Here is a 26819-nt window from a genome sequence, read left to right on the forward strand (position 1 = left end):
TGGTGAATCATAGATCAATTTCTGATTAAAAAAATAAAAATAAAAAACCATGATAAAATGTACTATCTATCTTATCTATTTATCTGGGAATTCACAACAAAGTTTCCCCCTGATGCACATGGCAAGTACAATCCACTACAAGTAAGTGTATTGCAGCTGCATACAATATGCTGAACTGTGTATTAATCATGTGATAAAAGAGGAACTCGAACTTAAACCTAGCAAGCCTTGTGAAAAAATAAATAACACTGGATTTCAGTTCATCAATTAATGCATTCAACTTGGAAACACGAAACCGCATGACTAGACATTTGTTGATTGAACTTATTGTCTTAAGTTCACTCAGTTAGCTTTTCTACATTAGAACAACTAACTAATGATCTTTGCCTTAACTATTCAGTACTACTTCAGTCAACTCACAATTTTAAGGCAGCAAGGAAACTTATGTTTTGAACTGCCTTAATATTTTTTGCAGTGTATTATCTTATAGCTTACATGAGTTTTACTGTACTAAATATGATGAATGATGAAACACTATGAATTTGCCTCATAAAGATCTATGTCAGATAAAAATAATAAGGTAAACTGGGGTTTAGTGGGTTTGCCCTCCACTACATGATAATATCTAGTCTAAAACGATAGAAGATCTGTGTTTTTTTCTTTCCTTTTCTTCCACCTGACAATAACCTCATGTTTAATGTTCATGCACTTCATAAAGTTTCTGGTTCGTGATGTAATATTCACCTACATTTTGCAACATTTTACTGTCTGTCTTCATGTTATAATTCATTGATCACAACCTTTTTTCATGTCAAGGACCCACAGAAGATTGGACCATGCATACACATATGCCATAGATTTATTATATTGCCTATAGATCATATAGATATAAATTCTATTATACATTAAATAAACTTGTACAGTAGAACTTTCATTACTGAAGTGGGGAGAGTAAAATCATCCATGACCAGAATAGTTATTTGGATACATTCTTTTATTGTGCAAACATGTAGTGAATGAAATTAAAAGGGGAATTAAACTGTTCCACATTTTGCTGAGGGCCCTCCAGAACCCCCTTCACGGACCCCAGGCGGTCCCCAGACCCCACTTTGGGGAACCACTATCCTATAACTGTGTAGCTATAACTATAATCTAACTTTGCTCCAGCCTCCTGCTCCTCCTACCAAACCCCTCAGAAATGTCATCAGCGAGCGTTACCAAGGCAACAGCTGATCTCAGAGAAGTCGGGACTTGGAAGTAAGTGAGAAATTCATGTGATCGAGTTCACCCCGGTTCCACTGAGGGAGACTCCACAGTGCAGCCAGTCTCTGCTCGCAGATAGACATGTTTTCCTGTTTTTGGTACCACAGGAACCGCAAGCCTCCCTGTGGCGTCCTGAATGAATTCTGCCCTTTGTTGAGTTGTTCCTGAAAGGTTTGAGGAACAGTAGATTCACGGCCTAACCCCATCCGTTGAGCGTGTTGTGCAGCCAGTGGCCCTCCGGAGCGAGACGGTGGCGTCCGTCCCTGTGTGCTTTCATTGGTCTGTTGTAGCCCCATCAGAAAGGTCAGGCTGTTTGAACTGTTTCACAGCAGCTCCAGGAGGCTCACTCCATGACTTAACATGAAAGCTGTGAGTCACTCCATCCGTTGGGGAGCAGCACAGGAGAGGGTGAGGAAATTGGGATGTGTATAGGATAAGAGAAAAGAGGGCGAGCCTTGGGTGATGCTATAGGCTGATGGCGATCCACTCATTGTACGCTGTTGGTGTTTAATTTTTGATATGATGGGAGGGATCTGTGCTTAGACATGTTTGTTCCGGCAGATTCTTTACACCCCAAAACTGAAATGTCATTGCCAACAAACCCTTTTGTCTTTCATAACATTTCAGCTGTGCACAACCCCTACACATACTGAATGTGCAAAATATTAGGGAAGTCTTCCTGATGTTGATCTAAATTGTCTCAAAGTGTAAAAATCTTTTTCTTAACTCGTTTGCTTCTCTTTATCTATCTCTCCTCCTTTGTGATTGTGGGATGGGAGGGATCTGTGCTTACACGTTTGTGCCTGCTGATTCTTTCGAAGCCTTCGCTTAACTCGTCTCCTCTCCTTTTCTGTGATTGGTATAGATTTAATAAGGGAAATCAATAAGGGATAGTAGCTTATACCTGGATTCACCTCATCATTGTACTTCATGAAAACAGTAAGTGTCCCTAATATTTTGTATGTTCAGTGTGTGTGTTGGGGTGTTATTCCGTCGTGTGAGACCTCGGGTCGTGTCGGAGAGCGAGGTCGGTGTTGGTGGGCGTCAGTCGGGCGATCGAGCGCTGCAGCGTTGTCACAACATCCGCCCATTCATGAGCCTATACATGCTGCCTTCTTCAAAATGTCACTCCTCTTTCATCCTGTTCCTACTGCTTCATTTCACCTCTGTGACTCTGCACCCCCTGTCTGCACCACACACACACACACATGCACATACACACACACACGCATGCATGCACATAGACAGAGACAAGCATGCAAGGACACACACACACACAGACACACACAGACAGAAGAAGAGAGCTAGAGAGGACAAGAGAGAGATTAGATGATCGGCGTGATTGATCATCTGATAGATATGGTTATTATTATTTAAAATGTCTGGATCATATGCATAAATCCACAGAGCAACATTGATGTGGCGTGACGTTTGAAAACAGCTACGACACCGATGTTAATCTTGTTGCTGTTTCTTTAATCATTACATCTGATGGGTAACCAATACAGGGGAAATCTTAACAAGGAAAAACAAACCCTAATAATGAAGAATCCAAACAGTCTTTTCAGCGCAGGTACAAAAGAGATACAGAGGGAAAATGAGCGTACTGTACTAATGATTCACACAAACAATAACCAAGTACTGTAGTTAACAATATCCAGAAATATTCCTTTAAATAGGGAATATTTAGGGATGTCTACCATTCACCTCCAAAACAGCTTATTTCTCCTTCCTCATAATCAACAGATGGGAACAGAAACAGACCTTTAACCATTAATCAGATTTGTTGGGGCAATTTTGTTGCCAGGGCAACAGAAATAAAGCTGATTGAACGGTGGATTGATGTACACTCAACATAAGGGACCTTGTGAAGACCCCAGATTGTACACAGTTTGACTTAACCCAGTGTGCAACATTACCGTATGTATTAAAACAATGTGCCAAAAAAAAGAGAAGATGCCCAATACATTACAGCTGATCCATATCCAGACAGTATATTAGCTCTGTTAAGGATCACTTCACAGGAAATATCTCAATCAAATGATTATCTAACTCAAGCTCAAACCCTTTTGTCTTGTTATCCCTGTACGCTGGTGTAATAAGTCAAGGCAGTTTTATGTTGTTTTGCTGCTGTACTTGTAGGCCTATAGTAATATTTCCTGTAGTATTATAACCTGTAGTTTTAAAATATGCCATTGATCGGCATTATTCTGTTGCAGAAAGGTAAATAGTATGTTGGCTGCACTGGTAAAAATGAAGATACTGTAAAATAGCAGAAAATTGTAGGACTTTGAGGATTGTGCTAATGGTCATGGCAGTGATTTGGTTTAGTGCTCAGTGTTGCGCTTGATTTTATCTCTTAACTCAATTTGCACTAATTTGGGCCTTGCCTTACATCTCATCTTTTGACGCAAAAGAGGCATCTTTTTACATTTTAACAAGATGATATGACTAGTCCAATTGAAAAAACAGTCAGCAGCGAAGTCATTTCACAAGAAAATTAAGGACGTTATGTCTTCCTTTGACAAAGAGGTCTTTTTGCTCTGACTCCCAACAAAATATAAACCTTCCCTGTGTGCCTTGTGTTGAGTGTCTTGTGATCATGCCAACAGACCGTGTCCGGTATGAGGCAATCTAAAATAGATGAAGAAAGGCAGCAAGAAAAGCAGAAGTATAAAAAGAGACAAAAAAATGTGTGTGGGAAGAGATTTCTGCCTCGTAATTTCTTTGCAACATTTGTCTTTGCTGTGTGTGACTTGTGCAAATTGTTTGTATTCCACCTGAGATCAGAGAAAGTATCACCAATGTCTTCCATTTGTTGCTAAATGAGGCCAAAGGCAAACCTTGCCATGTGTAAGCATTGTCACACCTGTGTGCTGTGTAGCCACAACAAGCCTGGTTGTTTATAGCTAAACACAACAGCACTCATACTGTTCTTGTGTGCAGCGTTGGCCAAGGTTTACCTGTAAACAGCACTGACATCAGTGGGGAGTGGGGATTGGTCCAAATCTATCCCTATGGAGCCTTATTTCAACACACTGTTTTAACTGACATTTCGTAATATACTGTAGCTAACATTTTAACAACAAAGCATAATCCTTCACACTTTCACTTTCACTGGAAAAGTTAAACTAGACATTATGTTTTTCTGTGAGTAGGCTGGGGTTGGTGAAGAGGTGAAGATCACGAGTCTACCAATGTGAGATGATTTTGGTGAGGAGGCGATGATCACAAGCCTAAGAACAGATAAACATGATAACAATGTTCCCAGAATAAGGTTAAAAATACACTGGTGTGTGAGCCTGTTTACTATAAATACCATTAGCAGCACCAGCTGTGAAATGATCCTATTTAACACAATGAATATTTTAAATGGAGAGACAGTCGGAAAAAAAAGGAATCTTCTCCTTCTGAGGAAAACAGCAACATTTGCATTAATTTCTTGGTTGCATTAGGAGGCGTGCGAAAGAAATAAAGACAACAGATCCTTTGCTTATCACCACACAAACTAATCATGACCTCCCTTTCTTTTACTTCTTGTCTATTTCCTGGTCAAGGTTTTTTCTAAAGTTGTTCTTGCAATCAGCATTTCAACATCTATGAAATAAAACCACTGGGGTAATGTACTTGTGCCTAAATAGAGAGACAGTGTGATGTTTAGATAGTTTAGTCACCACCCAAATATTAAAACATTAATTACAAATCTATCTAAATGGCCTTAGAGATCGTACAGTATCATTGAGTCGATTTGAGCGACTGATTGTCAAGGGGCTTCTTCAAGTCTTGAAAATGAAAAATGAAGGGACTCTACACTAGAGTAAACATTGTGTTGGGTATTTCCCCTCTGGCTAAATTAAAGGAACAAAACCTGATTCTGCCTCAAAAGACAATGTGATTCAAAGAAGGAAGGCGAGGATGGAAGTGTCTTTGATGTAATGGTGTGGACGTGTCAAGGCAAAATGTAGATTGTACAGTAACTATGCCATCATCACCTCATGTCCCATGAGGAACCCATGTTTTAATGGCAAATGAATGCATATCCAGCTGAAAGGGACATTTCACTGATAATACATCTCAATATTATTTTATCTTGAGTGTAATAGCTTCTTTTGACGGCTCTTTTCTTAGTTTTCCTCACAGCTTGAAAACTGTATTCTCCCTAAAGTTTTTCTCCTTGTTTTTTACGCACTGTACATCACTTCACTGAACTGTGATTAACACAACAATGGTTCAGCGTCCATCAGCTGACATTACACAGAAAACAACTTGACACTGTATGACTCTCACTAACTCTCAAACCAAGCAACATTGCAAAGTCATGACTGTTTGGGATGATGTTGATGATATATCAGCTTTGTCTTTCAGTGAAGAGCTACATAACATAATTTAAATTCTTCAAAGAAGATACCGTGTTCTGCAGTTCACTGGATTTTCAGCTTAAAAGCACTGTCTTAATATGAACAAGTGCTGTGTTCATTCAACAAATTTTAGAAAATGTGAATAAAACCAAGCGTATCAATTGGATTACTAGACAGCAAAATAGACTATCTACAGTACATGAGAGGCAGCTACAGCTCAGGTACAGTCTTGCAGCAGTTCTCTGATACATTTAGTTCATTGTTCAGTTGCTGCCGCTGTATGAACTCTGAGGTCTCCTCCAGGATCTGCCCGGGGATGTGGAAGTCAGCTGGCATGTTCTGTTGAACAGCCGATTCCTGAGGGCCTTCAGTCTCTGGCTCCTCTGGGCTCGCCCTGCTGTGAGAGTTGCAGGGCTCCAGATTGCACCCGGTGCCCTGAAGGAACTGTAGGAAGTTCTCCTCGATGGAGGCCTCGCGGCTGGGCAGCTGCTCCCCTTCACTGGGCCCAGCCCGCTTGAAGAGGCAAGCCAGGTGGCGCCCCAGCTCCTCACGAATCTGTCGGTTTAGGCAACCATAGAAGAAGGGGTTGGAGGTGAAGCAAAAATAGCCAATCCACGTGACCACGTCCTCCAGCTGGGCCAGCGAGGTGGGAGAGGTAGACACCACAGCCGAGTAGAGATGGAAGGAGAAGTAGGGCAGCCAGCAGCAGAGGAACTGGCCCCCCACGGCCACCAGGACCACCGCGGCCTTCCCCCCGCTGAAGGTCCTTTGAGGGGTGGTGCGGGCCCCGGCTCCGCCCAGGCTGGCCGCCATGGTGGAGTGGCTGCTGAGGGACTCGGACCGTTGTCGCGGCGTGTCCATCCAGGTGGGCAGGGGGCCGTGCTGCATGGCCGCCACTCGGGCCACCTTGAACATGTTGCAGTAGACCACCAGAATGATCAGCACGGGGCACAGGAAATAGATGAAGGTAAAGAAGACCATGAAGAGCAGGCGTGTGGTCCTGCCGCCCGTCCAGTGCAGGGAGCAGTGTCTCTGACCAGGACCCAGGACCGGAGCCGTCCCCAGACCCTGGTCCCCCTGCAGCAGCCAGCCCAGGAGAGGAAGGGCCGACATGACGATGGCCTTGATCCAGATCCCCACCAGCACCATCACCACCACCCCCACTGTCATCTTCACCTCGTGGCGCATCGGGTGGACAATGTAGTAGTAGCGCTCCACGTTGATGGCAGAAATGGTGAGGATGGCGGCGCTCACTAGGCACACGCTCAAGCAGAGGTAGCTCCGGCACAGCGCCTCGTCCACCAGCACGCGGTCTGACAGCATCCCCAGGGGCATCAACACCAGCGCTGCCAGCAGGTCCACCAGGCAGAGGTGGAACACGAAGGCAAACTTGCGCAGCTGCGGCGTTTTGGTGATGACGGTCATCACAGCCAGGTTCCCCACCACCGCCAGCACGTCCATGATGAGCATGGCACACAGCGCCAGGGACTGGGTCAGATCCACCCCGCGGCCGCCGCTTGTGACAGGCTGGGTCACGTTGGAGGCATTAGGGTGCAGTGAGGCCGGGAACCAGGGGAGGCCAGAGAGAGAGGCGTTCCAGGGGGGGCTCGGTGTGGCAGGACGCTCCATGAGAGGATGGGATGAGGAGGAGAGAGGCCGCTGACATTCACGGGCCCATCACCCATCCTCCCCCGCCGTAGGGTGTCACTGAGGAGCTCAGGCAGCGGTGTCTGTCATGGCAGCTGGAGCAGTAGAGACCCTGACCTCAGTAGAAATCTGTAGATTGGATGGACTTCAGCCTCGGGCTCTGCAGAATATCGCAGGAGGCTTCACTCAGTTCCTTGAAGATGTAGTAACTTTTATCTCTCTAATCCTCGTGAAGGCATCCTTCTTCTTCAATATAACCTTCGATTGGAGAGATGTGATCTGAAACAAAAGAGATATTCCTGTTCAAAAATAGGCATCAGTGAAGATGCACATTTGAAAACAGCTCCATTGAAGAGCTTTGTGCACTGAGGGAAAGCCTTTGGTTTAATTATCACAGTATGCTCAATGCTGTGGCTCGAGACCCAAATGAAGGCTGTGTGGAGATTTAAAATAGGGCAGCAAATAATAATCAAAAGTCATTATCTACAGAATAATATATTACCAAAACCCTTACAGGTCCTTGCAATGTAATGTAGGATGAAGAAAATACTATAGGTTTGTAGGTTGTAGTCTAGAAACATTTTGAAAATATGGGCTCCCTGAGAAAAAGTTTGAAAACCATCAATCTAATGCAAATACACTATTATCTGATGTAGTTGATTCTGACTGTATCCATGCATTAAAAGAATTAAAATTAATTCAAAACTGGGGATCTGCAATTTCGATAATAATAATAATTTGCTTACGATAACAAAATGCAGAAAACAACTTTAAAATGCCGTCCCTTGGACAACATCTTAATATTTCTATTACAGTGATCCTTATCTGATGTATGCAAACCAAGTCATGTCACTCTTGCGCTAGCCATAAAACCACAGACTTCATGTAGTCTTCTTTCACTTGTAGCTAGGATCATAATTTAATACATATTTGACATCTGCATCTTCAGATGCTTGTTTTCAGGACAGCCAGAGCCCCAGGGAGAAGCTAAAAGCACAAAGTGGACCATATGTCCCCTTTAACAGAGTCAGGAAGCAAACTGGATGAGAAAATAAACTGTGAAACTCAGCATTACTGAGCTCCCTGTCTGGTGAAAAGATCGATCAGACACTGATTATTTCCATCATGTCATGAACACAAAATGTCATGCGTCCTATGAGTTTGTTTCTGATGTCTAGTAATAGGCAATTTGAACATACTGGAGAGAGATCACTGAATGACGGTGCAGATAGGGGCTCCTGACATCTCCTAGGATCTTCCTATAAACTGTACTGTCTGTTTTAATAAGAATGTTTATATCTTTTTAATCTTATCTTTTTAAACTATGTCGTTTGGCTAATCAAGGAGCTCAAATTGGGGCCAGAAAGGAGGCAACAGCTATATTAAGTTCTGATCTAAAGTTAGGGGAAATGGCTCCATCAGTACAGCGGAGTAATCAAGAGGCCCTGTGCCATGTTTACTGTCACAACCTCACCTGGACACAACCCCACACACTGTCAAAGCCATGGAACAAGCACTAAGCCTTTGGTACATTTCCATACACTACACACCTGCATGTGCAAGTTTTCCATTTCACAAGTGTGACAGGATACATCGCTGCAAGGCGCCTGTTCTTTTCCTGCCCCTTATGCACAGCGAGCACGACAATCACGCGATACGCACAGACTTAAGCCAGTGGCCTTTGTGAAGTAGGTCAAAGGGTTACAGTCACCTTCAACCCAATTAAATTAACTATAAACAATGTCACAGCTATGATGTAGTGACACTTGTGGAACAGCCCTCTGGAGAGGCTCGGTCCAATCGAATCGGTTTATTGCTCTCTGGTGTCCAGGGTTTCCCGATCACTTTGGGAGGGACCATCATGCGGGAGTCACCTACTCTATAAGGACCACCAGAACTGAAATTCTTGCTGCAAAAGAAACACATGATCAACATTGCACACAACCCCCTGAGTGAAGTGGTTTGATCTTTCAAAGGACCCTTTATTGTACACCCTTAAAATAAAGCATGTAAAAATTTGCAATAAAAAAAATACAGCAACCAGAATTAAGTTAATTTCCAGAACGTCATAAATCCATTTGGGATCCAGTCAGTAAAAGTGTTATTATTTTGTGAACTTAAGTGAGCTGCTATCCTTTAAAAAGTACTTTAATGTTGTTGGTAAGAATAGGTGTCGGTTTTTTCATTTTATTGGATATCTCATTAGAGTGCATATCTCATTTTGGAATGAAACTCGTCAGTTGTAAACAAGTTGGCCCACTGTTGCAGCCTCTGGCCCACTTAGAGAATGCCTCTATTTTTTTTTGTTTCTGTCAGTGAATCATATTTTTAGCAATAGTGCCAAATTAGAGGATTTTAAAAACAATGTGCTTTTGACACAAAAAGTAGCTTTTTGATTTATGGAACTGGCTGTAATGTTGTTGTATCTATCAACTGTATGCATTGGCTGTTTCATGGTATGGTAACGTACTTATGCTGAATGTTATACTTCTGTCATTTAATCTGCAGTATATGGAATTGGTTTTAGGCAGTTCCAATCTCCACTGATGTTTTTCATGTATATAAACATGTAAAATGGCTCTTGAGATTGCACATGCCTCCCTCTGGATTTGCAGCGGTGGACTGTCCCACACATCTGTATGTGACATCTTTCTTTCATGCTCCAAGCTCATACTATATTTCCTAAGGAATCCATTCATCAGTGGAAGTGCTGCTCTTGTGCCTGAGACCTGTGATAACACAAACATGAACACTGATTAGGTCATGAGTCATGGCTTCTTTTCATTGATTAATCAATTGGTAAATTAAACACATGATCAATTATTGATCAAATTACTGTGTCGCTATTCATATCGACAAAGGCCATCTATCGGGAAATCGCTACGACCTCCACACTATTGTTTTTAGGCATTTTGTAGCAGCCAGGGACAGTTTGATGATTAGGCCTCTATTGTGTGTGTGCTGCTCACAGAAAGGTTGCAGTCACTCATATGGTCCATAGGCATAAAGAGGCAACCTAAGAAATTCACTTATCTCTGAAATGTATTCCAGGAGCTAACTGTGTTAAAGAGACTTTAGGCACAAAATTAGTCATAACGCCCTGTGACTCGTGTATATATAGTAATCCGGAGAATAACCTTATCAGAGATACTTTGGAGGAAAAAACAGAACATAGAAGAGAATCTCCTAGGATCTTCCTATAAACTGTACTGTCTGTTTTAATAAGAATGTTTATATCTTTTTCACTTTGGGAGGGACCATCATGCGGGAGTCACCTAGTCTATAAGGACCACCAGAACTGAAATTCTTGCTGCAAAAGAAACACATGATCAACATTGCACACAACCCCCTGAGTGAAGTGGTTTGATCTCTCAAAGGACTCTTTATTGTACACCCTTAAAATAAAGCATGTAAAAAAAAAAAAATTTGCAATAAAAAAACAATACAGCAACCGGAATTAAGAAATATGCCTGTTGACTCCAATTCCAATTTCCAATTTTATCAAGTCAAAAACACACAAAGAGAATAATTAAATTATATTAAATAATTTCAATAATATGAGAAGAAAACAGGCACTGTTTGGCTGACGTAACGCAGCCTCCCATTTAATAAGATCAAACTAATGAAAGGAGTCGATTTTAAAAGTATCCAAACTCCACCGCAACTGTACAGGAGCTCCAAATAATTCACATTTAAGGCCATGGCAGAATCTCGCTGACTGCCAATTGGGAACCATATGACCCTATCATATGCACATGACTCAGTGTTTACTGCAAGGAGAAAACTAGCCTGTTGTTCAACTGTCCCTTTCATTCTGGTGCACCTTCACTCTTTCAGCAGCCAATGAATAGAACAGTTCATGTTTAACAGCGTACAGTATGCCACAAATAAAGCAATCCATGCAGTGTGTAGTGAGAGGAGTGAAATGAGGCATCTCTATCAAGTTATGTAGTTCTGTTACATGGATAGATTAGGACGATATGATATGATATTATATGATATGATATGATATGATATGATATGATATGATATGATATATGAAAACACTGGTCCTAGTCTCACCCTCTTCAGTCAGATTGCACCCTTCTCTCTTCCCAGGCTGCCTGCACCCTTGCTGTCCCACCTTCCCAGCACCCTAACTTCCACCCCATGATCACACAGCTCCCATCGGTCGACTATTAGAGCAGGTATGTGTGGAGATGCGGTGATAATAATCCAGTGACATACCTCAGTGTGTAGAGGGCTGCTTCCTCCTGTCCAGGTTCCCAGTCTGCTGAGGGAAGTAGACCTGTTTCGCTCTCTCCCACACACAACAAACACACACTGCCACACCACACACACCACGTCACAGAGAGGGGGAGAGAGGAGAGGGGCGCTCCTGTGTCTCCTCCTCACCTGGCCCTTTCATCTCGTCATCACCCCCCACCCTCCTCCCTCCCATTCCCAAGCTGACCACCCCCCATCCCCACAGTTACACCACAACACACACACACACACACACACACACACGCCTCCCTCTCACTTCTCCCTTTAGCCAGGTCTTCGATCCAGGTGGCAGAGGCAGAGCAGGAGCAGAATGGAGAGACGAAACAAAAAAGGAGGAGAGGGCTCCTGTCTTCCAGCCTCTGATGCACAAAGGGCGTACACACACACACACACACACACACACTCTTCTTCTCACACACACTCATACACACACACGTGTGCTGGCTCCGGCACGCGCCCAGGGCAACTGCAGAGCAGTGCAGAGCAGACAGGCAGGCGGCGGGTGGGCAGGCAGCACCCAGCCTCCTCGCTCTCCACTGGGTCTTAGTGCCTCACTGCCCCTGGGCTCCTTGTGGAAGATGGATCTCTCTCTCTCTCTCTCTCTCTCTCTCTCTCCTTTTCACTCTCTCTCTCTTCTCCACCTTGCTCCACCAATCTCAGTGCAGGTCACATTAGGTCTCCCTAACAGCCGCAGAAATACCCAACAATTGGGAGAGAAAATCACCTTTGCTCTTGGGTTCAACGTTTCTAATTCTCTCTCTATCTCCTTACGCCGGGCTTGCCAAGATTTCCCCCTGATGCACAATCCTGCAAAAGCCTTCTCACGAGGCTGGATTATTGATTTGCAGAGAGGAAAAGAACCCCAGTGGTTAATGTTAATGAGCTGAGATTAACATTTACAAAAACCCAGCCCACAGAACGTACACATTACACTGAAGCGTTTCCCACCTGATGAATGAGTTTGTTTACCAGTGGAATGCCTGACATTAGGGATCCAATGGATTCTGCTGTTGAAGAGTTAATTTCCAGAACGTCATAAATCCATTTGGGATCCAGTCAGTAAAAGTGTTATTATTTTGTGAACTTAAGTGAGCTGCTATCCTTTAAAAAGTACTTTAATGTTGTTGGTAAGAATAGGTGTCAGTTTTTTTCATTTTATTGGATATCTCATTAGAGTGCATATCTCATTTTGGAATGCAACTCGTCAGTTGTAAACAAGTTGGCCCACTGTTGCAGCCTCTGGCCCACTTAGAGAATGCCTCTATTTTTTTTTGTTTCTCTCAGTGAATCATATTTTTAGCAATAGTGCCAAATTAGAGGATTTTAAAAACAATGTGCTTTTGACACAAAAAGTAGCTTTTTGATTTATGGAACTGGCTGTAATGTTGTTGTATCTATCAACTGTATGCATTGGCTGTTTCATGGTATGGTAACGTACTTATGCTGAATGTTATACTTCTGTCATTTAATCTGCAGTATATGGAATTGGTTTTAGGCAGCTCCAATCTCCACTGATGTTTTTCATGTATATAAACATGTAAAATGGCTCTTGAGATTGCACATGCCTCCCTCTGGATTTGCAGCGGTGGACTGTCCCACACATCTGTATGTGACATCTTTCTTTCATGCTCCAAGCTCATACTATATTTCCTAAGGAATCCATTCATCAGTGGAAGTGCTGCTCTTGTGCCTGAGACCTGTGATAACACAAACATGAACACTGATTAGGTCATGAGTCATGGCTTCTTTTCATTGATTAATCAATTGGTAAATTAAACACATGATCAATTATTGATCAAATTACTGTGTCGCTATTCATATCGACAAAGGCCATCTATCGGGAAATCGCTACGACCTCCACACTATTGTTTTTAGGCATTTTGTAGCAGCCAGGGACAGTTTGATGATTAGGCCTCTATTGTGTGTGTGCTGCTCACAGAAAGGTTGCAGTCACTCATATGGTCCACAGGCATAAAGAGGCAACTTAAGAAATTCACTTATCTCTGAAATGTATTCCAGGAGCTAACTGTGTTAAAGAGACTTTAGGCACAAAATTAGTCATAACGCCCTGTGACTCGTGTATATATAGTAATCCGGAGAATAACCTTATCAGAGATACTTTGGAGGAAAAAATAGAACATAGAAGAGTCTTTGTTAGTGTATGTGCATGCTCTGCTCCTCAAATTATTTTTCTTTTGCTGCTTCTTTCGCTCGTTCTCTCTCTCTCTCTCTCTCTCTCTCTCTCTCTCCCTCTCTCTCTCTATGCCTATGTGTGTGTGTGTGTGTGTATGTGTGTGTGTACGTGTTGTACTGTGTGTCCTGTGACTCTGCTCGTGTCTGAGGTGTTGAATAATGACAGAAATAGCAGATACTTGCTCACTCCAGCAGCACCAATCACAGGGGAGGAAAATACAATGGTTTCCATGGCAACCCTGACTTCAGCCTCCCTGCTTGCCTGCCCCTCCCCCCCCCCCCCTGCACCCCCACCCCTCCTCTCCACCCACAGAAGATAACAAAGTGCATCAACCTCAGTGGCTGAGAGGCAGGCCAACACTAAACACACACACACACACACACACACACACACACACACACACACACATGCCTTATCAGTCATAACGGGTAGTGCGCCACTATTCTGTATAATGTCCAGAGTGTCTAAGTCGTGTTTAAAATTTTAACCAACTGCATGCTGTGTGATGCTGTGTGTTGTTGTCCTGTTGGTAATTTTGGAGACGATGCAGAAACATTTGGGAAGCTGTATTCACTTAATACAGTTTGCAGTTTTTTGCCTGAGCTTTTTTTTTTTCATCCATGATTTATCTCCCCCCTTAACTCAACCCTGGTGGGCTGAATCATGCTCTATTACTCACCGCTGATTTAATGCAGCGTTCCACTGTGATCTCGGTTATGAGCAGTAGGGGGAGCTCTTGGATTAGTAAGTAACTACAAAACCCCAAAGGAAGGGGTTCGACCTATGAAAATACAGAAAATGCCATTCCTATACCTATCAACGCTTACAAAGCCCACTTCATGTTGATGCTTTAGGTTAAAACTGGTAAGGACCAGGATCTTTGACTACCTCAAGTTATTTTAAATGGTCTAACAGCTGTGCAAAAAACTTGTTAATCACAACACCATTATCAAGGTTGTATCATGGCTAATTAGTTAAATTCTTATTTCACTGTGGGATTTACAGCTCCCAGCCAAGCACATAAGCTGTAGAAAGAGATCTGATACATTAGGAACAAGTGGATCAATGGTCAAGGCAAATTCCTGCCTTTTTTAAGATGAGCATGCATGAGGCAAGAGGTAAAAAAGCAATATTATGAGACTGGAAAAGAATTATCCACTTGTCTTTCTGTCTATTTGTCAGTATACAGGCTGCATTTCAGGTCTGTAGTTTGATGTAGGGTGCAGTGTGCACATGCGTACAAGCACATATTCATATAGTAATAATAATACTAGTAATGTATTTTATTTGTACTGCACATAAAACAAAAAGGAAGAAAATGATCGCTAAACAAAAGTTAACACGAAAAAGCCTTCCTGAAAAAAAAGTCTAAAAGTAGGCATGTCTTAAAAAAACGCACGTATTCTCTGCTTGTACACACACAGTCACACACACACACGTACACACACAAGCACACACACACACACACACATACACACACTTCAGCACTGTCTACACTTCCTCATGTAAACTAAACTCATTTCACATTATTTCATACAGTGTCGCTCTGCCACTTCGGAAGGGCTTCACTGCTCTCATTAGAGCTGCATGCTCATGTTTATTCATGCCATGAAAAATTACCCATGTGTGAGGAGTAAGCGTATCAGTAGTAGTAAGAAATTAATGACTGAACTAATGAAAGTCACATCCTTTATTTTTTTTATTATCCTCTGTGATACATTTATAAAACATGTGGGTAGTCGGTGTCTGACCAGCGCTAAATCAGCATTTCTCCAGTTTTATCCTCCCACAGAACCCCAGAGAACATCTACCTGGAGGGTCACACCAGACTGATTACTAACACCCATCATGCACCTCACCAGACGGGGGAGGCTTCACACTCATCAGGCCCCGGAGCATCGCTGTGCAGCCTCAAACATTACAGCTACTGTTATCACAGATTCTGATAATAATTATTATTCAAATAAGTTTAGCCGGAAGCACTTTGGAAAAGAGCAGCGGCCTAAAATAGACTTCTCAGGGTGTAAGGGGTGGGGTGGGGGGTGGGGGGTGGGGGGGGGTCTCTCACATTCTGCTGGAATCCAGAGGGAGAGAGAGGGGGAGAGAGAGAGAAAGAGAGAGGGAGGGAGAGAGAGAGAGAGAGAGAGAGAGTCAGGCAGTCAAGTCACCAAATGTTGATATAAATTCCACCAATAACTGTTTGAGAACATATTTTACAAGAAATACTGTGTTCTTTCCTGCCTAGTTTTAATGCTTCACCTGTGGTTCATTCATGATTCAACAGCAGGAAAAAAAAAAAAACCTGACCATTTCAGTCCATATATTTATAGCCTATATACGTATATACTGTATATATACACAATGACACATAATTGGAGAATCATTTGAGAAATAAAGTCTTTTTCATGCATTTTGCAGTTGTACTACAGTTGTACTGAGTTGGTTACATTAACAGATCTTATAGCAAAAAACAGCATTATTAGATAGCTAGATAGATAGATAGATAGATAGATCTTTACTGTCCGCTACATTACAGCAACAAAAATCCAACAAATCAGATATATACACATATAAGAGATAAAAGATAAAATTCAGATAAAATTCAATGCAATTCAATTCATAAATAGATAAAGTAAAAAGTAGGAAATAGAGAATAAATAATTAATAAATTTATGAATAAATAATTACCCCATTCAATTATCATAAGCATACCTGATGGATATTTTCCATCCATGAAGTATTAGATTTTTACAATAGGGATTTATTAGTAGGATGAAGGATACATTGTATGGGTGTAATCTATTTGTCACATAAATGTATTATACACACCATCTACTTGCAAATCTCAATTTATTATTTTTTTAATTGAGATTTGCAAGTAGATGGTGTGCGGGAGCCTCATAATACTGTATTTATGTTTTTTTTTCTCCCAGCATCCATGACTGAAATTGTCAGGTGTGCAAACTCTATTTTATTACCTAATCTAGCTGGCGAAAAGTCAGCGGTTGACTGTAAATCAGCTGATGCAGTGTTCAACATGTGACACCTGCCTGGAAGTGGTGGGGCAGTCTGCCCTCTCTGGTTCAGCCACAGAACAAGATAACAGGTCGGTGCCATTTCATTTCCCAGAGTCATGCCTGGGAGCCCAAATAGACACAATTAGCACTCTCTGTTGGCACCAGGTTGGCACCGTCATCCTCAGCACACACTCCTCACTGAGTGTTACAGCTCCTCGGGCCTCTGTCTGCCTGCCTGGGGCTGCACAGCCACTAGGGAGCGTGTTAATACTGCAGTCTCACTAACAGGAGAGGACAGTCGGAAAAACAGAACAAAAACATGTGTCTAACTTATGGTATGGCAATGAAAAAAGTGTATATTTGTTCACAGAGTCCAATATGGCATTTTGTAGGCATTTGATTCTAAGTTCTTGCTGTTGCCTCTATGGGAGGTGCAATATGTGTGTCAAAAAAGATAGATATAAATCAACACGCTTATTTCAATTCACAAATGCAGATTCAACAATTTAAATGTCCTTTTAGGCTCTGAAAATATATTGGCCTTAAAAATATTAAAATATATGTTTGTAAGTGTTGTAACTTTTGTGAAAAACCTCTTGAACTAACCCTTTTATTCACAAATATGGGTCTGTTTTTGTAAATGATGTTATATTTATTTATATGATGGTTTACAGAACACAAGTAAAAAATCATTTATTTGTGTTTCTGTTTTTTTGCATTCAACAATATTAATACATAGGCCTATTTGTGAATTGTAGTATTTATTTATCTTTTTCCATTTATATTTATATTCATTTTATTTTTGATTATTGATACAGGAATCCCTCCATGATGGCTTCATGTTTTCCCTGTTATAAAACTCCTGTATGTAATATGATCAAATGTTTATTATTTTAGTACAATGGCGTTTAAACTGCTTAATTCTCCTGGGAAACTTGGACTGATGAACATGTGTAATATGTTGTTATAATGTATGATAGTAGTGATCACTGATAGTGATTTACAAGCCAAGTCTCTCTTTGTTTCACCAAATTACAGAAAAATACAAGGCATGAGCTCCAGCCCACAGATGCTTGATGACTCTTTTCAATGTGACACATTTTATTGTGAGAACATCATGACTCTACTTGGAGCAATTGTTTTTTATTCACTTATTTGACTGGGAATAATTTCATTTCATTAGCCTCATTCATTCATTAGTCATTTTCAATTAGTCAATTAGGATTATCGTAAAAAGATGCATCTCTCAAATGAAATGCCATACTGAGTGGCTCTTGAATATAAATACACAGATGTATATTCCAGCATGTATACTCATTGTCGACACTCGCCTGCAAATAAAATAAAAGTAAAAGTAAAATTTGAGGACATTTGTAACCAAATAACATTATGAGTGCCAGCTTTTACTCTAAAAGGATTTCAGGGACGCTGACTTTCCAGAAGTGGCGGCTTATGTGAATAAGAACATTCACTTGCCTTTGAGTGTCTGTTGGTGAGTGTAGTGAGACGTCCTTGGTCGAGTCACAAATGGCCCACAGGGACTGCTTTACACTGCGGCAAGGGACGACCTTCATCTGTTCGAAGCTCCAAACATCACTAATGGAACACCTGGCCCAGAAATATATCCTGCATATACAGTTCAAACAACTCAATCACAGAAACGGGCAGCAGGAGAAACTTTCCATCTTCCATGTTTATTTGTGTTACATGAGCACCATGGTGCTGAATGATCAGATGGGATTCACTTGATCAATATCCTCATCCAAAAGTTAAAAGGGCCCTAATGTAGGAATTCAATTTTTCCTCTATTTATATACATCAATGATCAAAGATGTTTAGTGAAGGCATTGTTAAAATGTGATTTTGTTTGGCATTTTCAAGAATCCAGACTTTTTTTCACAGGCAGTTTGGGACTAACTCCAGTAAACAGACTTGGTCTTGGTTGGCTCCCCTCACTAAACTATTGCTAAAGTCTTTTCTAAGCAGGTTTGCAGCATTTGAACAGACAGAAAGCCTCCAGTCAGCAGGTTTACCTCATTTGAATTACAGCAGCTGGAACTGTGACTGTTCTGCCTGTGAGGATAAATACCCTTTTAACTAATCTACATTTATTTGCAAAATATCATGAAACACATTATTCTTATTCTGAGTCATAGTAAAGCCTATTTGAAAACAATAGGTTTTCAAAAACAATTATGAAAACTGAACAGTATGGCACCTTTAAAGCATTTGCTGTATGTTAGAAACATTCATGGATTCAAAGAGATTTAGAAAGCATTTAGAATTCAGGATTGCCTGAAGCCAGATTAAAAAAACACATTTAATATGCAGGTGTAGACAGTGTTCAGGAGTTGTTGTTTTTTTTACTTGTTATATAATTCGGTACTAGTAATGACACTATCAGCTTCATATAGCAGTAAATACTCTGAATCTGAGTGTTGGTGTTTCAGCCCCCTGCTGTGAAAACACCTGGCAACAGGGTAAGCAACCCTTTGCATATTATTTAGAATAGAGATAGCAAACTGGAAGGATGTACTAGAGCTGCAGTATCAATCTTCCAGGACCTTGGCCCCAGTGAAGTCAGTCAGTTGATTAATGGTGGTATCATCAGGCCATGGATGTCAGGAGAGTTGGCCCATGCATCACATCCTCTCCCTGGGCCGCCCCACAAGGCCATTACCCCCCCCCCCCCCACCCCCTCTCTGATGAAGAGGATATATTTACATTTATATTCTACTCTCAGTTTCCCTCCTTCTCTCACATGAACATGCTGAGTCGACACGCTTGAACTCAGCAGCATTAGATGTGAGGTCGATATCCACCATATATCAACACCCAGAGCCATTTGGTGGAACAGTGCAATTATTTTTAGTGGGCATCTGCCTCACATGATAGGACAAACAGTTGTGTCTGGTTGTGTTTGTACTCAGCCCACCTTTCAGTTTTTGGCTAAACCATTTTGATATTATGGCAGTGGGTGTAATCTGTAACTTTGTTCAGAAAGAGGATTACTCTCTCTCTCTCTCTCTCTCTCTCTCTCTCTCTCTCTTCAGAGAAAATGGGTTGCCAGTTATGTAACAAATGTGCTCATTCCTTAAAAAATGCCTGTTGTCTTTTGATTTGTAACATGTCATTTCATTATTCGTACACAGCTCAAATACAGTCACAGGGAACTTCAGTACAACATTATGTATAACAGTGGTAGTCCTACAACGGGATTAAATCCATTTTATGTGTCCATGTATTCAGTGTCATGCTTGAAGAGCGCTGTCACTTCAGGGATGTTTCACCATAGAAGGCAAAAGCTATTACTGAGACAAAGCAAGTGATAGAATGATGAGAAAGTTTTATCTAGCCTGAAAGAAACAAAGGGTCAACAGTCACAAATTGTGATATTTCCTTTTTTGGCTGTGTATCATTTCCTTGAGCTTTGGGGAATGAATGGATGAGGCAGACAGAACAAAAAAAAGCTTTTCCTTGATAAAACACTGCACAAATATCCATCTTAACAAGTCATTTAGTCTAATGTTGAGTTTTAAAACAGTTCTTAAAACAAGTAAAATTGTTTCTGAAGCAAATCAACTTGCTTCAATCCTTTTCTTGAATCAAGTGTAATTTTCTCAATATCAATGGAGTGATCTGCCATATTCTGCATTGTATCTGTGAGACAGCATTGGAAGCAATTGGAATTATGTCACCGCACTGGCAAATTTCTTCACTTGTTTTAAGAAAAAATAAGATTTTGTAACTGAATATGAGACTAAATAACATGTTAAGATAGATTTTTCCTTTTTCAGTGTAGTCTTTTATACAAGGCTGTTAAATGAAGTTACTTTCATCAGAACGGCTGAAAAGCCTCGGAGCGATTCGGGAATAAATAAAAGTTATTGTGTGTTAATATTTCACACTGGCTCACACTGTGCAAACTGTTCTGTCTGTGGTTTGGACAGCTGATGAAAAAGCATTACTCACAGTAACTGTCCAAATGAACTTTAGATAACAGAAATAGTCATAAGATACATATTCATGAGAACATCACAAATGCAAGAGGTCTGCAAAAGTGAAACACTGATGCAACAACTTAGCATATCTCCAGCACAATTTATGATCTTTTATTGTCTAGAAAATGTGAACATACTGTAATGGAGACAAAGCAAATATATAGAGTCAACTGCACTATATGAGTGGTTCCCAGTGTACTGCTGGTTTCTATCCCACCAGGTATCTAACTGCATTCACCTGGCATCCCAGGTCTAAATCCCTATTAGATGGTTAGAATGAAAACCAGCAGAACTCGAGGTGCTGAGGACCGGAGTTGGGAACCACTGCACTATATACAGTATCTGTTTGCTCTCAGCCTTCTTCTTAACCGTCTGTCTCCACTGTAATCTTGTTGATGCCCTCCTTCCTCATTAGAGCTAGAAAGAGCTGAGTCCTGGGGCGGGGGGTTGGGATGGGGGGGTCATGATGCTGTTAAATCCAGACAGATGCTGCATGGTTAATAATGCAAGCCAGATGTCAGCATTCAGATGGGTGGGAATCTGAAAACCAGCCAACCAGCCTTCAAGTCAGTTTCAACGTATGGTTCAACAAACTAAAATATGTTTGTACTTCTGCCACATCAGCACATCCACAAGGTTAGAAATACCACAGCATTGTTGGGGTCAGACTGAATATTTCCAAGATATTGCAAGAGAATTTCTCCTTCATATTATAAGGAAATATGGTTGTACACATGGCTGAAATCAGGAAAAGGTCAGCAACAATGATAAAGTCAAAAATCAATCTAATAAAGGAGAGTCAACATCAAATTAGAAAAGCATGGAGGATCGGTCTAATCCTGTGGTTTCTGATGGTAATGTCCATGCTGTAGTTTGCTGCAAATCAAATATCCCCTGGCATATGAAAGGCCCAATCTGGAACTGGTGAATAGCATCACTTGTATAAATGTATACTAGCTTTATTGATGTTTATTGTGATTGACATTCTTTTTTCTCTCTCAAATTTACTGACTGAGCTTTTGATACAGCGTCTGATAGTATGTCTCAAAATATGAGCTAAACATGTGTTAAATGATTTTGAAAGTCATCTGTAATCAGTTAATTAAAATAAACCTGTATTTGCTAGGCTTGGATGTAAGAATTGCAATATTATTGTTATCAGTTAGCAAGTTCTACCCTTCAAGAATCTATGTGTATACTGGAAATTGAGGCTTTATATACAGTATAAAAGGTTATTCCAGGCTGTGTTGCACAGCTCACAGAACAATAATACAGTAAAACAGTATGGAGGGACTACAAAAAGAACATAGTGTAGGCTACTGTGTGTGTAGCACTGTGTGCACAGGGAGTAGGTGGATAGGGGAGAAGAACAAATATTTTAAAATAAAGGATGTCCATTTCTGACAACATAAGCGTGCGCTGGGGGTTCTTTCTTGCTCTGCTTACTGCTGAATCAGATGCAATAAACATCTGTAATAAACAAACGTAAAAATAAACAAACGTAGAAGTGGAAATCCATGAAAGGGGTTAGAAAGAGGACAGTTAGGTATGTGTGTGTGTGTGTGTGTGTGTGTGTGTGTGTGTGTGTGTGTGTGCGTGTGTGTGAGCGCGCATGCAGCTTTGTGGCAACGGTGGCAGAAACGGGATGAAATCATAATAATGACCCTGCATGATGTTTAGAAACCATAAGCCCCTGTTTCTCAGAAAATGTCCACACGCTACAAAGTGGGGGGGGGCATGATTAATAGAGTCAACAGCAAGAGAAGAGGAGCCTTTTAAATCCCTTAAACCTCACCACAAGGCTGTTCCCCCAGCAGAAGATTATTGGAGACAGACACAGGCTTTATTTAACACTACGAAACAAATCTGTTTAATTTACAGTAGCGCTCTTCCCTTCCATGATCCTGAGATCATGGAAGCCGGAGCTTTTCTCCTGAACTGATTGTGGGTGTTTTGGTCGCAGTATTGCAGGATGTCCTCGGATTGTTTCTGGATAGCTATTACCATGACACGCATTTCGGGCATTTGTCGTATCTGATGATAACAGGATTGAAGTAGCATTGTTCCTCTCTGAGTGAGTCACCCATTGCCGCTGAAAGCTGAAGTAAATCTGTATTTACTGATTTCTGTGACATCAGTGGAAAAATCCCCCAAGTACTGTCTGACCACCCAGAAACGAATCAAATCATTGTACATGTGGGGACAAATGATATTCACAAAGCGCAGTCGGACCTGCTGAAGCTGGATTTCATTGAACTTTTTAACAGACTTGGCAAACTAGAGATTCAACCCTTTATCAGTGGGCCATTACCAACAGCTGACAGAGGAATCAATAAGTTTAGCAGGCTACTTGGATTGAATACATGGCTGTCCAAAACCTGCAATTTAAAAGGACTGAACTTCATTGATAGCTTTAACCTGTTCTGGGGGCGTAGAGACCTTTTCAGAGCAGATGGCCGCCATCTAAACGGGTCCGGAGTGAAACTACTAACGGACAATCTCCTCTACTCCCTTCATCACCCATCTGCCCCCCTCCCGGATGCACTCAACTCTGACACACTTCAGTCCCAACTTCAACAGCAACCCATAGATGACCAGTCACTCTCACCGCAGCCCCAGTCCCACCCTCAGCTTGGAGCTCTCTGTTCCTCCAGATCACCCTCCCCCTACCCCTCCCTCTCCCCCTCCCTCTCCCCTGCCTCCCCTCTGTTAGGATTCACAGATAAGATGGAAGAACTGTTAAAAAAAATTGTTAAAAAACGCTACATCAATGATAATACTGCTGCAGCTTTTATGAACGCCATATCTATGTCACAAATGCCCACTGCGCATTGTATTAATGACCTTGTTGAAAATTTTAATTGTCAAACTAGGAATGCCATTGATGACATTGCACCAGTTAAGGTGAAAATCTCTGGTAAGCAAAAAGCACCCTGGAGAAGTGCTATGTCTGTAAAACAACGGAAAAGAGAATGTCGAAAATGGCTGAACGTAAATGGCGAAAAACAAAACTCCAACTACAACATAGAATTGAGAAATGCCAGACAATCCTTTTTTGCCAAGATCATTAGTGAAAATACAAACAATGCACGTACACTTTTTACTACTGTTGATAGACTGATAAATCCCCCAGCATCAATTGCCCCAGAGCTTCTTTCTACTGCTAAATGTAATGAATTTTCCGCCTTTTTCAGTGATAGGATTGTGAGTATCAGACAAACCATCAGTGCTTCCATGTCTAACAGGAAGGTGCCTCCATTTCCTTCACGCATAAATAATGTAAGTAATATGGCAAATTTTACTGCTATTGGCTACTCAACACTTGAGAACACTAAGCTTAAGTCGTCCACCTGCTGCCTTGACCCTCTGCCCACAAGCTTTTTTAAAAATGTCTTTAGCTGTTTGGCGAATGAGCTATTGCAAATTGTTAACAGCTCTGGTCTGGTGGTCTGGTGTTTTCCCAAATGCTTTGAAAACTGCTGTTACTAAGCCTCTGTTAAAGAAGAGTTGCCTGGATGCCTCTGTGATAAGTAATTACAGACCTATTTCCAATCTCCCTTTTACTAGTAAGATCCTGGAAAAAATTGTCTTCAACCAGTTTAACAACTATTTAATTTCAAATGCTCACTTTGACCATTTCCAATCAGGATTTAGACCTCGTCATAGTACTGAGACAGCCCTTATTAGAGCTGTGAATGATCTTCGTATGAACACAGATTCAGGCAAGCTTTCTATCCTTGTACTTCTGGATCTTAGTGCTGCATTTGAGACTGTTGATCACACAATATTATTAGATAGACTAGAAAATTGGGTTGGACTCTCTGGCCCAGCCTTAAATTGGTTCAAGACCTACCTGCAAGGGAGGAACTACTTTGTGTCTATCGGTGACTATGTCTCTGAAAGGGTCAGTATGACATGGAGTTCCACAGGGCTCAATCCTTGGCCCTCTTTTATTCAACCTCTACATGCTTCCACTAGGACATATCATACAGAAAAATAGCATTCATTACCACAATTATGCAGATGACACTCGGCTCTATATATCTCTTTCTTCAAGTGACTTTGGTCCTGTAGATTCTCTGATTCAGTGTATTGAGGAAATTAATGACTGGATGTGCCAAAACTTTCTTCAGCTAAATAAAGACAAAACGGAGGTAATTATCTCTGGCACTAAGGAAAAGAGGCAGACAATCAGGGCTCACCTTGACTCCCTGTCTCTCAAGAGTAAAGACCAAGCTAGGAATCTTGATTATGGATGCTGATCTCAATTTTAACAACCATATCAATACCATTACAAGATCAGCTTTTTATCACCTTAAAATTTAGCCAAAGTAAGGGGTCTTATGTCAAAAAAAGCTGATACATGCATTCATTACCAGCAGGTTAGACTACTGCAATGGTCTTTTCTCCGGTCTCCCCAAAAAAACTTTGGGGCGGTTACAGCTCATTCAGAATGCTGCTGCCAGAGTTCTGACTAAGACTAAGAAAACAGAACACATGACACCAGTTCTTAGATCACTGCATTGGCTTCCAGTGTGCCATACAATTGATTTTAAAATTCTGCTGCTTGTCTATAAAGCGCTAAATGGCTTAGCTCCAAAATACATTTCTGACCTGCTCTTAGGATATGAGCCACCCAGACCTCTGAGGTCATCTGGGACCGGTCTGTTAGTTGTTCCCAGGGTGAAAACTAAATCAGGTGAAGCTGCTTTTAGTAATTATGCTCCAAATTACTGGAATAAACTTCCAGAAGAACTGAGATGTGCTCCCATTGTCTGCTCTTCTAAAAGTCGGCTCAAAACATTCCTTTTCTCTGTGGCCTTCCGCTACAGTAAATCATCTGTATGTAGATGTAACAGGTGTTATTATCTTTATTTATTTCTTTTATTTCTTTTATGTGTGTTTTACTTAATAAAGTTTGCCTTGCCTTGCCTTGCCTTAATCAGCGGGAACAGTTAAAAAGAGTGTAACAAAAGGCACTGGCATTAAATTACATTCTCGCCATGCAACTCATGCAGCTGTCAAGGATTTCTTTTGCTTGCATGTCCTCTTGGTCCTTTATAATGACAAGACCCAGTAGGTAAACACTATTGCCATAACACACTGAATGAGTGAGACTAACTGGCTTACATAACCTCTTGCCTCCCCTTACTTGCCACCACACACACACACACACACACACACACACACACACACACACACACTACATGCTCCTCTCACTACTTTGCAGAGGAAGCAGTGTTGCCTTTATCTATTGCAGTATTTCTCCTCCAGTGTGACTGCTCAGGATGATTCAGGCTCTGCATCTTTTTTCTTCTGGGAGGAAAATTTACATACATGTACATTGATACAAGAAGTGTCAAGGGCTAGTGTGTGTGTGTTTGGGGGGGTGATTTGCATAAGAAACAATTGAAATTATTTCACTTTTTTTTTTACATATTTTGAAAACTTATCACACTGGTCACACAATCACATGTGAAGAAAACGGCATCTAAGCATTTCATGGAGACTTTCTCAGATATATGATTGCCTTAAAGCAGAGTTCCACTTTCAGCCTTCATAGACTTTATTGCTTTATTGCTGTTTGTAAAGGTGAATATTCACTACTCTCTCTTCCATAGCCAGAAATTCAAAGTGAGAGCTTGTCCAGTTGCTTAATCTGTCATGTTGTGCAGATGTAAAGGTCTACTGAGGATCAATTGGAGAATGGTAAAGTAATAAAAATGGGAACATAGCAGTTTTTAGATAAGGGTAAAGGTAGATAAGGGTATATTTTCTGGTTCAGAACACATATCGCTATTATAATATATTTGGATGTAAAAATCTCAAAACAAGCAACATGAACCCACAGTTGAAGCAGCTCCAGAAATTACATTTGATATTATAAATTAGAGTCTATGTAGTTTAAAGATTTGGCCTGTTTGTAGGAATAATGTGTGATTTCTGAAACTGAATTGTATACCAGAAGAGGCGTGCTGTGCCACAAAGTGAGCTTGTTCACCTCTGACGTTCATTCAAAGGCAGTATCACAGTACCTGCTCACTGAGCGTCCAGTTCTGGGAAGAAGATGGGC

The 26819-nt window shown here is 41.2% G+C and overlaps 1 protein-coding gene across 1 annotated transcript; it reads right to left on the minus strand.

Annotated features, from left to right (window-relative positions):
- Positions 1 to 3607: 3607 nt before the first annotated feature.
- Positions 3608 to 11613, minus strand: gpr61 (G protein-coupled receptor 61). The gene is made up of 2 exons (XM_071903247.2): positions 11496 to 11613; positions 3608 to 7547 (listed from the first exon to the last, which is right to left on the minus strand). Exon 2 carries the CDS (start codon positions 7248 to 7250, stop codon positions 5832 to 5834), a length of 1419 nt encoding a protein of 472 aa, XP_071759348.1. The 5' UTR covers positions 7251 to 7547; positions 11496 to 11613; the 3' UTR covers positions 3608 to 5831.
- Positions 11614 to 26819: the final 15206 nt, after the last annotated feature.

The sequence above is a fragment of the Centroberyx gerrardi genome, chromosome 14, assembly GCF_048128805.1.
Source record: "Centroberyx gerrardi isolate f3 chromosome 14, fCenGer3.hap1.cur.20231027, whole genome shotgun sequence".
NCBI lineage: Eukaryota > Metazoa > Chordata > Actinopteri > Beryciformes > Berycidae > Centroberyx > Centroberyx gerrardi.

Bases quoted from the DNA above. Each gene is read 5' to 3' on its own strand.
- gpr61 (XM_071903247.2), bottom strand. From the start codon at position 7,250: ATGGAGCGTCCTGCCACACCGAGCCCCCCCTGGAACGCCTCTCTCTCT.